The sequence below is a fragment of the Rana temporaria genome, chromosome 3, assembly GCF_905171775.1.
Source record: "Rana temporaria chromosome 3, aRanTem1.1, whole genome shotgun sequence".
NCBI classification, from domain to species: domain Eukaryota; kingdom Metazoa; phylum Chordata; class Amphibia; order Anura; family Ranidae; genus Rana; species Rana temporaria.
The window spans coordinates 439,937,647-439,949,890 of NC_053491.1; the positions used below are offsets into that span (position 1 = coordinate 439,937,647).

At 42.7% G+C, this 12,244-nt stretch overlaps 1 protein-coding gene across 1 annotated transcript in view; it reads right to left on the bottom strand.

Moving 5' to 3' along the window:
• Nucleotides 1–339: 339 nt before the first annotated feature.
• Nucleotides 340–12,244, bottom strand: part of KRI1 (KRI1 homolog) — a 50,286-nt gene continuing 38,381 nt past the window's right edge. The window contains exons 16-19 of the mRNA XM_040346425.1: nt 9,892–10,022; nt 8,272–8,336; nt 4,896–4,991; nt 340–1,293 (exon numbers count right to left, since the gene is read on the bottom strand). Coding sequence (XP_040202359.1) covers nt 474–1,293; nt 4,896–4,991; nt 8,272–8,336; nt 9,892–10,022 — 1,112 coding nt within the window. The 3' untranslated portion in view covers nt 340–473. The remainder of the gene's footprint in view (nt 1,294–4,895; nt 4,992–8,271; nt 8,337–9,891; nt 10,023–12,244) is intronic.

The following is a 12,244-nucleotide window of genomic DNA, read 5'->3' on the forward strand; positions in this document are numbered from 1 at the left end:
AACTGAGGAAAAATAAAGTTTTTTTTATATATTTTTGGGGGATATTTATTATAGCAAAAAATTGTAAAAAATATTGCATTTTTTTCAAAATTGTCGCTCTGTGGTTTTTATTTTTTGCGCTATAAATAAAAATAGAGGTGATCAAATACCACCAAAAGAAAGCTCTATTTGTGGGGAAAAAAAGGACGCCAATTTTGTTTGGGAGCCACGTCGCACAATTGTCAGTTAAAGCGACGCAGTGCCGAATCGCAAAAACTGGCCAGGTCCTTTACCTGCATAAAGGTCCGGGTCTTAATTGGTTAAATGGCAATACATTGAATACATGCATATCTTCACGAATGTTTTAAACTGAAGACAAATTTTTAATTGTTACTTATGAAAAACAGATTTATGATTTATTTATCTGGGGGAACAACGCTTTATAAATTGGGTTCTATGATAAATGTGTGTTTGTGGTGTTTAAAGTTCTGTATTTAGTCCTCTTTAGCGGTCTTCTTCTGGTGTTTTTCCTGTATCTTCCTCCTTTCTCTGCCCAGCTGCCTATATCGCAACCTCTTGGGGTTCAAGCCGTATGCCCGCAGTCTCTGCCCACTAAATTCTCTCCCACCCATTCGCACCATGGAACCTAAAAGAAGTCCAGCCTTCCGTTTTAGTTTCTTCTTCTTTTCTTTCAGACACAGGTCATTCACTTTTGCCTCCAGCACTTCAGCCTTGGCAGAGTCTTTCTTCTCTGCCAGTATACGGTTGGCATTTGGCTTGCTTTTGTTGCCTTTATACCCTGCTGCTTTCGGTACTTTATCCTTGGCCGGGTCTTCTTTTCCTGCCGGTATAACGTTGACACTTGGTTTGCTGTTGGTGCTTTTATTCGCTGCTGCCTTCAGTTCTTTACCCTTGTCCGAGTCTTTCCTCCCTCTTGGCATACTGTTGGGACTTGACTTATTCTTTGTGCCTTTATTCACTGCTGCTTTCGGTACGTTAACCTTGGCTTTCTTTGCTGCGGGTATACTGTTGGCATTTATCTTGTCCTTAATCCTTTCTTCACCATGACCCCCCATGGACAAAGATTGATTTTTCAGCTCCGTTTCAGAAGAAGCTGGTTTCTCGCCTATCTCCGTTGTCTCCGAACCTTTAATGTGTGTCGATTTTTTCTGACCCGGGTCCATCTGTATTGCGGGTTCAGGTTCAGCAGATTTGGATGCCACCGTGCTCTCTTCTGATTGGCTCTTCAGTTTATCTCTGCGTCTCTTTCCTACTTTTGACTTGGAGGCCATTGTAGATTCTGAGTTTTCAGCACTTGCAGAGGATAAAATAAACAAGTGTTACTTAAATGAACGTTACATAATGCAAGGTTACCCCTTGAGCTTATGCATTTTGTTAAAGCGGTGGTTCACCCTAAAATGCAAGTTTCTACCATGTTTTCCAGCATAGTAGCGTGAGCTACAGTATGCTTTTATTTATTTCTTTGCGCCGTACTCACTGTTTAACCCCGGAGTTAAGTTTCAGACTCCCCGCGGGGAATGGGCGTTCCTATGCAGAGGGACAATGATTGACGGCCAGCTATGGCGCATCACGCTTCCCGAGTAGGACTCGGCTCTTCACGGCGCTTTACGGCGCCTGCGCACAGACTAGGAGCTGACTGCGCAGGCGCCGTAAAGAGCCTAGTCCTATTTCGGCTTTTCCGTGAAGCGTGACGTGCCATAGCCGGCCGTTAATCATGTTCCCCCTGCATAGGAACGCCTACTAGACTGAAACTTGACTACGCGATTTAACAGTGAGTACGGTGCAAAAAAAAAAAAAAAAGGCATACTGTAGCTCGCGCTAGTATGCTAGATGGCATGTTAGAAAAAAATAAATATTTTTTTTAGGGTGAACCCCCGCTTTAAGAGAGCCCTGGACTGCCATTTCTACACACATTACCAGTCGCTAAGTTGGCATCCCCTGCATTATTTTACCATAAGTCACATAATAATGCATCTTTCTAGTAAGCACACCTCAAAGTTACACAATACTAAAAACTTTTAGGGCTCGTTTACACCAACGACTGAGGCAGTAAAAATATTAAAGTGTTTGTAAACCCACATTTTTGACTTTTACCTACAGGTAAGCCTACAATAAGGCTTACCTGTAGGTATAAAGAATATCTCCTAAACCTGTACGGTTTAGGAGATATTCCCCTTGCAATGCGCCGCCTGATTGCAGCGGCGCATGCGCAGCGGGGATCCTCGGCTAAAGGACCGGCAGCCGCCGGACCTTGCCGAATTGAAGTCTCCCACGCGCAAGCGCGGGAGTGACGTCATCGCCGCTCCAGTCAATCACAGCGCTGGAGCGGCGATACCCGGAAGACACGCCGAGTCAAGATGACATCTCGCTCGGCGTGGACCAGGTAAGTTCCTCTCACCTCGTTCCGAGGTAAGTATTTCATAATGAGCTAATATGCGGTGCATAGTAGCTCATTATGACTTTTGCCTTTCAGGTGAAAAAATAAAAATAAAAATTAATCGCGGGTTTACAACCGCTTTAAGCTACACAGTTAATCTGGTTAAATGTGTATATAGATAGGGATAGATATATATAGATATATATAGATATATATATATATATATATATATATATATATATATATATATATATATATATATATATATATATATATATATATATATATAATCTCCTTAACAGTTCAAGTTAAAAACATGGGGTTTAGTAGCACACTTGCCTAGGTACAGGGACGCACGGGACACCCAGCAAGGGCACAATGACAGCCGAAGGTATCTAGTTGATGAATTAGAACTAGATAACTTCAGCTGTCATTGTGCCCTTGCAACTTGTGTTCCCTGTACCTTTAAGGACGGGTGGGCTTCCTCCAAGAAAATCTGCCCTTAACCAGTTGCCTACCGTGTCAGGCAGATATACTGTGGCACAATGACACTGGTGGGCGAAATCCTATACGGGTAAGTCCTACACGGTTTTGGCCACCAGAGGGCGCACGCCCGCTGCACGGTGGGGGAACAGATGCGTGTGGCCGACGAGCACAATCGCCAGTATGGGGATTTGTGTGTGTAAACACACAAATCCCTGTGCTGTCAGAGGAGAGGAGCCCTATCGTTTCTTCCTATGAAGTAGGAAAAACAATATGGCTTCTAGTCACTCACATCCACACACAGTTAGAACATGCAGAGGGAATACATATGTAACCCCTTGATTGCCCCCTAGCGTTAACCCCTTCCCTGCCAGTGACATTTACACAGTAACTAGTGCATTTTATAGCACTGATCGCTGCATAAATGCCAATGGTCCCAAAAGTGTCAAAAGTCTCCGATCTGTCCGTCGTATTGTCGCAGTACCGCTAAAAATCGCAGATCACAGCCATTACTAGTAAAAAGAAAAATTATAAAAATGACAACAATTTTTCCCATAGTTTGCAGATGCTATAACTTTTGCGCAAACCAGTCAATTTACGCTTATTGAGATTTTTTTTTAACCAAAAATATGTAAAAGACTATATATTGGCCTAAACTGAGAAAAATTTTTTATTTTTTTTTTTAAATTGGGGATATTTATTAAAGCAAAAAAAAATATTAAATTTTTTCCAAAATTGGCGCTTTTTTTTTGTTTGTAGCACATAACATAAAAACCGCAGCAGTCATCAAATACCACCAACATAAAGCTCTATTTTTGGGGAAAAAATTACGCAAATTTTGTTTGGGTAAAGCGCTGCAATTGTCAGTTAAACGACGCAGAGCCAAATTGTAAAAAGTGTTCTGACCAGGAAGGGGGTAAAACCTTCTGGGGCTGAAGCGGTTAATCTATCCATTGTATATGTGCTGCAATTTGAGAGACTCTCCAAATTATAGAGTTAGGACTGCAGTACACTGGGGTGCCTTGATGTGGCCACTGCGGCTTACACATTTATTTGCAAACGTGTGTGACTAAACCCCTTGTTTTTAACGTGAACCGTTAGGGTCAATTTGGTTGTGTTGCAGGCTAGCTGGTAAGTGAGCTGGGAATTTCTTTGTTTTTAATGTGTGTTGCCCTTCCATGTGCTCCTTGTCATAAAGGCTAAATTATAGGTTGGCGTGGTTGCCATTTGCTTTCTGCAACCACAGCAAAAATGTATACTCCATGTTGTGTTCGGTACCAATGCCAACACAACTCATTCAAATGAACAGGGTCACAGCGCAACCGCCCTGCAATTGCATGCAATGCTAGTGGTTGCGACATACTGCTGTGGAATTTCAAGGGTTAAAACAGTCAGCAAGAAGGTGACATATTACCTCCCAGCCCCCTGTCAACTGCCCTCTAAAAAACGATCCACTGCAGATCACATTTCAGAAGGTAGTGAAAACTGCTGCAAATGTAAACTGACCCTTCAGGAGATAGACTGAAAAAAGGCTGTGTACACAATTAAAGTGCATGTCTGTGCAAAAAAATAAAAAATTCAGTGCATCGCTGCCATCTCACCAGTTACAGGCATCATCCAGATATATTGTTTTTTAGAGACGGTGATTCTGAGCACAATAAGATTCGATCATATCGCCTTTTTAGCCGATTGATTGTTCTTATTAGCGACAGGAGGGGACATTTCCCCCCCCCCCCCCACTTCCTCCTCCCGCCGCCCTCTGGTGCTTCTCAGGGCTCTCCCATGTGATCGAGGACCCGGAGAACGAAACGGCCGGCACCGGAAGAGAGGCACAGATGGTCTCCGGCAATCTCTATGACCCTCGGAAACCCGGGCGTGACGTTATGACCCCCCCCACAAAATAAAATGTTATGTTATAAAATGCTCTACAAAATCCACCCCTCACGTGAATGAGCCCTCGCCAATCTGCCCACTCTAAGATAAAATGTGATTTGCTGCCGCTACTCCCCGAGTACACCTATTGAACAAGGAATACCTCTCGATAATGGACTTCAGGATTTGCTGTTTCTTCCAGAGATTCTGTGCTTTCTGGCTGAAGGTATTTTGATCATAAATGTCGTCTTTTTCAGATCTGTAACAGAAGACAAAACCCTGCTTACAAAGTTTGTTGTACATGGCAAAGAGTAAAACTTCCTAGAGACTGAGTTTCTGGCACAATCAAATCCTTCCACAGGAACGCTCATACCAGAGCTTTTTATTACCTTGCAAGCACCGCTTAGCTAACCGTACATGCATCTTATATGGAGGGGGGGGGGGGGCACGGAGAATGATATTGACCAATAGGTTTTCGAAACCTTTCAACCGTTAGCAACCCTGTTAAACAAAAAAAAAAAAGAACTATGCCCCCCCCTTAAAACCAGGTGCTGCAGGAATCAATTGGCATACCTGTGCTTAGTCAAAGTCCAACAATCACCCATTTTGCCTGTAAACCTAATGCAGCGTCCTGTTGTGGGGTGGCAACAATGCTGCACTGTTCCTGAATACACAGCAAAGTTGTCAGTCTGACATATTTGTTGTGGACACGTATTTGAATAGTTTTTACTATTGTTTGGAGCGCTTATCACATTTTTATTTCATTCATCATTTGTGTATTGTGAACACTTTTAGATATAGCTGCTCTGAATGTCACTATATATACTTATATTACGTTAAAGCGGTGGTTCACCCTATAAAAAATTTCTAACACTACATCCAGCCCAGTTCTGCAAATAAAATTACACTGGCCTTTTTTTTTTGTCGCCGTAGATAGCGTTTATCGTTAGAATTCACCGCGGCTTCCGGGTAGGGAATCCCGCGGGAGTGGGCGTTCCTATTGACATGCCAATTGATTGACATGCTAAACGACGGCGCATACAGCGCGTCACGACTTCCCGAAAGAAGCTCGGGTCGGCTCGGCTCTATTTGGCGCCTGCGCGCAGGCGCCAAATAGAGCCGAGCCGACCTTCTTTCGGGAAGTCGTGACGCGCTGTATGCGCCGTCGTTTAGCATGTCAATCAATTGGCATGTCAATAGGAACGCCCACTCCCGCGGGATTCCTTACCCGGAAGCCGCGGTGAATTCTAACGATAAACGCTATCTACGGCGACCAAAAAAAAAGGCCAGTGTAATTTTATTTGCAGAACTGGGCTGGATGTAGTGTTAGAAATTTTTTATAGGGTGAACCACCGCTTTAACACTGGTTTACTCACAGTAGCGCAAGAGATTTTTCTCTTTCACTCAGTCTGACATATGGCCATACGCACGATCCTAAAACCATATGATTGATCGGACGTTTTATTTTGCTAGCTAGGCCCATATCGAAAATTAAGTTTTTACCAAAAATACAAAAATTCTCGTACAAAAAAAATGTGGAAGTGATGTAATGTGTTGTAGTGCATTTGCATTGAATTTTCGATTGAGAACTGTACTGATTAAATGAAAATCAAACGACCTGGTATAGTACGTGCTAGTCTGATAGGATAATATCGTATAAATTGTCACAATCAGAAAGCTGTGTACCAACGATCAGATTATAGTGCGGTCGATTTGAAAGCGATATTTTTCGTCCGATTTTCAGATCGTGTGTACTGGGCCATAAGGCTGTTCCTGGCTGCACTATAGTGGGGTGAGAAGATGCTTCAGGAGGCGTGGCTAATAGCATTGTTACTGATTCATATGTCTGTAGCTTTTCAATCAGCACATGGCAACACCTAGTCCTGCCCACTGCTTTCTGGATTGGCAACATGGGGGGAGATTTATCAAAACCAAAGCAAGCAAAATCTGGTGCAACTCTGCAGAGAAACCAATCAGTTTCCAGGTTTTATTGTCAAAGCCTAAGGCGTCTTTGCACACTGCAGCTTGAAAATGCTCAGTACAGCTTATTTTTTTTTTTACTTAGATAAAATAAAGCTCATTAATTGGAAATATCCTATGCACACAGGCGTGTAAACAAGCACTGTGTATACTTCAGTAAAAAAAAAAAAAAAAAGGAATCTGCATTTTTGGTCAGTAATTTACACCTCATGCACACATTCGCACACGTTTGCATGCAAATGCACACAGATTTGTCTATTGACATTGTCAATCTGGGAACAAACTTTGGCGCATGGGCGAAATTGTGGGTGAATTTGCCCACTGCGCAAAAATACATAAATAAATAAAAAAAAAGGTCTAAAAAAGTAGATGCTCAAAACAGAAGCATCATCTGCAAGAGGCCTAATAGAATCTGGTGCAGCTGTGCATGGTAGCCAATCAGGTTGTTCAGAGTGCTCCGGTTTTACCTCTCTTGCTGAAATCCTCCCCTCTGTGAGCTGCAGTGTCTGGGAGGATTTTTAAGATACAAAGTAAGGGGGATTGGCTTAGCCAGGGGATGTAAAGGAATCTGTATCTGGTACTGGTTTAGGCATACAAGAGTCATTAGTTGTATTTTAAAAGTGACTGTCTCAGATCCAATTGTTGGTTTCCATATTTTTACGATTCACTATATTGTCAAGTATTGGGACGCCTGCCTTTACATGCACATGAATTTTAATGGCATACCAGTCTTAGTCCGTAGGGTTCAATATTGAGTTGGTCCACCCTTTGCAGCTATAACAGCTTCAACTCTTATGTGAAGGCTGGTCACAAGGTTTAGGAGTGTGTCTATGGGAATGTTTGACCATTCTTCCAGAAGCGCATTTGTGAGGTCAGTCTCTGCTCTAATTCCTCCCAAAGGTGTTCTATCGGGTTGAGGACTCTGTGCAGGCCAGTCAAGTTCCTCCACCCTAAACTTCCCTTAATCATCCCTTGTAATAAAAATAAGCATGACAAGTCCTCTTTATTGAGAGATCTGGGGCCAAAAAGACCCCAGATCTCATTTACCTTTAAAAGCAAAAAAAGGAATTTTGACTTCAAGGCAAAAAAAAAAACACTTGATAGCCAAGAACCGTAAGTGAAATCAGAGATCGCTCCGGTCCTCCAAGGGCATAGAGCCAAGTGAGGGCTATCTTGCCCTCACTTGACTTGCTGCCCAGCTATCTGATGGACCGGATCGCTTACGGGTTTACCAACAGGTCTGGTAAACCCAAAAACAACCAGTAAACTGCAGGAGGGGGTGGGGGGGTTGTCAAAGTCATATTCATATATATATATATATATATACACATACACACACACACACTGATATGCAAGTTATGAATAATATCAGATGTTGATGTACCTGTCGTCTCGTACACTGTTAAAAATCTCAATAAAAAAATATTGGAACTAAAACAAAAGCAGCCTTTTTACATTAAAAGCAATAAAATGGGTAATTCACTATAAGTGAGGAACTCCGGCCCCTCATCCACGAATATACTGGTTCTACCAACACGTGGACACAAGCAGATTCTCACCTGTACATACAAGTCTTCCTTAGTGAACACCATCTGTTCAGTTCCTTGTCATCTGCTTTCAGGATCTGTAGGAGAATATCACATCACTGAATTCCAATTTCACTCTAAATATACGTATATCCGGAATCACCAATCAGCCACAGACATGAGATGACAGCTGTATGACCTGACCCCTGAAAACTCACACAGATCTTTCCACAGAAATGCAAGGTTTTAGTCAAACAACGTATAGAGCCGGTTCACACTGCGGCGGCATGACTTCTTGGGCGACTCTGCAAGTCGTCCTGAAGACGACTTCAGAGGCGATTAGCAAAATGACTTCTTTATAGGAGTCAATGCAAATCGCCCGAGCCGCCCCCGAAGTCGTGCAAGAACCTTTTTCTAAGTCGGAGCGACTTGCGTCGCTCCTATTAGAACGGTTCCATTGCATAGAATGGGACAGTGTGAACCGGCTATTAGGCTTCATTTCCATGGACGTTTTTACAGCCTTTTTTACAGCTTAAAAACACCTGTCCATGTTTATTTTATATATATATTTTTTTGTTTTGCACGTTTTTGCGCGTTTAACGTCTGACATTTTTACAGCTCTAATGCTGGAGCTTTAGAACGCACTGGTCCTGTTTTTTTTTTGCAGCTTAAAAATGGCTCAGCCATCTACAGCTCAAAAACGTCATGGTGGGCATGAGGCCATAGACTAACATGGAGAGCTGTAAAAACGTCCATGGAAATGAAGCCTTATGCATAAATCCGGACACCTCTGATCTTGTTTCAGGAATAAAAACAATAACCATTAAAAAAAATAAACAATATAACAGTATAATCACTTGAGCTTCGGAAGATTTTACCCACTACATGACCAGGCCATGTTTTGCTATTCAGCACTGCGCTATTTTAGCTGGTAATTGCACGGCCATGCAATGCTCTACCCAAACTAAGTTTATATAATTCGAATCAGAAGGTTTTTTTTTTTCTGCCTCTAAACGTTGATCTCAAAATAAGCCTCCAAACGTCGTAATGTGCATGGACACATAGGATAACATTGAGCTGCTTCTACAGGCAGAACACAAAACTCCTGCAGAAACAACGTTTTTTACGCCAGTGTGCATGGAGCCCAAGGCTGCATTCACACCTCGGCGTACAAAATCGCGGCGTTTTGTCCCGCGAATTGCGGCGACAAATAGCGGCGTTTTGTACCGCGATTTGCATCGACAAAACGCCGCGATTGTGAATGCAGCTTTCACCCCCTCTATGGAGATGGTTCACATCTCCTATGCCGAACGCCGAAAGCCGCCTGAAAAAAAGGTCCGGGACTTTTTTTCAGGCGGCAGGCGTACGGCGTGGAGATGTGAACCATCTCCATAGAGGTGCATGTTAAATCATCCCTCTGGCGTCTCGGGGCTGCAGCGGCGTCGCACTACAGGCGTATATACGCCTAGGTGTGAACGGGGGCTTAGAGTTCTAAAAGCCGGGAGGTGGAGGCGGGTATTGCAATTGGCGGTCCAATGATCAGAAAGCTCCCGATCGCAAGTAGGCTACTGTTCTGGGAGCGTGCTCTCAGCACGGTAAGTTGTTTACACGGGGGCCACATAAAAATACGGTTAAAGTTCAACATATTCTTACCTCCTCAGTGCTGAGTCCAAAGTCACAAGGAAGCACCTGCCGATACTTGAATCGACATGGCAGATCATCCACAATATCCTCATAGTCTAGCTTGTAATACTCTTCTACATATTCCTGGAATGTTTTATCATCTGTGTTAAAAAAAAAAAAAAATGTTTAGATTATCTGATTTAGACCCCATACACACTATTAGATTTTCTGCAGATTTTTGTCTTCAGATTTACCAAAACCATATAATATGAGGTCAGACCTTAAGAGTTTCAATTTGCATGCAATCAGGCAGGCCCTCACACTACATGGTTTTGGCAAATCTGAAGACAAAAATCTGCAGAAAATCTAATAGCGTGTATGGGGTCCAAGTGCCTGCATGAAGGAACACGTCATAAAGGGAGGCTGTACTGAAAAATATAAGGAGGCTGACTTCAGGGGCCTCGTTCAGAAAATACCAGCTTCTCAGTCACCAACCTGGAGCAAGCATGCAGATAAAGTCAGACAGACTTTAGAACCTTTGTGAAAACCTTCCCATGTTACTTTGCAAGCCCTGCGCCAATTCCCAAGTCAACCCTAGTGACCAATCAGTATATTCACACCCATTCTTTTTATGAACCAGCCCGATCACAAGCCCAGTTCCTGGCAATAAATTAAAGTTGTTCCCAGAGAGAAATCCCTGTGAGGAAATGATCACATCACTTCTAGGACATCACCTCCCAACAATGCTGAATACAGGTAATGGAACAGACTGCAAGATGACATATGGATAACGATAGATGAAAATAGAACACAAACTTAACTGGTTGCCGACCAGCCGCCGTCGTTTTACGGCGGCAGGTCGGCTCCATTGCGCGAGAGCACGTAATATAATGTCGGCTCTAGCGCAGGCCACTAGTCACAGAGCGAGGACCGGGAGCTGTGTGTGTAAACACATAGCTCCCGGTCCTGTCAGGGAGAGAAATGCTGATCTTCTGTTCATACAATACAATTGTCGCTCTATTTTTGTTTATAGCGCAAAAACTAAAAACCGCAGAGGTGATCAAATACCACCAAAAGAAAGCTCTATTTGTGGGGAAAAAAGGACGCCAATTTTGTTTGGGAGCCACGTCGCACGACCGCGCAATTGGCAGTTAAAGCGACGCAGTGCCGAATCGCAAAAAGTGCTCTGGTCTATGACCATCAATATGGTCCGGGGGTTAAGTGGTTAAAGGAATGCATGAATGCACTATTTGTACCTTGTAATTTCTGTGCGTTTGTGTTCAGGATAAAAAAAAAAACGCACACTTTAGTTTCGCTTTAAAAAGTAAACCAGGTTCATCCTTGGTAATGGCATAAGTGGAGTATTGACTTACCTGTAAATTCCATATCTTGGAGTACAATACAGGACATAGCAACAAGTTTTCCTAAACTAGGTTCTTTGAATACACTGTAATCTACGAATTCTCTTCCCTGAGTCCTGTACTGTAGAATTAGGATAGACAAAGTTCTACGGCCCAAAGCTTGATATCCCATACCTTGATAACGTACCAGGTTGGTGGCCTGGTCAGGTCTTGGCTGTTTTCATTTATAAGCCTATGTCACAGTAGACTTGCCAACATTTGTAAAGTTGATCCATTAGCTAATATCTTTTTAAACAGGACAGGGCTATCAACTTAAAGGGTCACTAAAGGAATTTTTTTTTTTAGCTAAATAGCTTCCTTTACTGCAGTACTGGTTTCATGTCCTCATTGTTCGTTTTTGCTTTGAAGTAGCTGTAATTTTGCTGTGATCTCCACACTTCCTGGTTGCCTGTTTCCTTATAACCATCATACTGGGAGCTTTCTCACGGTGGTCTAAGCTGTCATTACTGTGTGTCTAAAACTCCTCAGAACCAATCAGATTCATTTTAAAAACAAAACACTGCCCTAGATTTGTTTGTTTTTGTTCTGTGTGTCTTCCCGACTCACCTCTCACCCGGAACTTCATGTATGTACATTTAAAACCAAAGTGAAACTAGAGGCACATTATATGATAGATTAAATTCAATTTTTAATCATTTTTAAAAGGAATCAGTTAACTTTTATGTCTCTATACCCAATAAACAGTCATTTCAGCAAAAAAAAAAAAAATTCCTTTAGTGACCCTTTAAAGGTGGTTTTGCGTTTTTTTACCTTAATGCATTATATATATTAAAGGTGAAAAAACATCCGATGCTTACAGGCCCCGAGCCCCCATTTACTCACCTGAGCCCTCGAAAGTCCTGCGTCGTGAACGCGTTGGCTTCTCTATTGGCTGTTTGATAGCAGCACAGCCATTGGCTCTCGCTGCTGTCAATTAAAACAATGACGCGGCGTGCAAGAGCAGGGCTGAGTGACACAGTCGG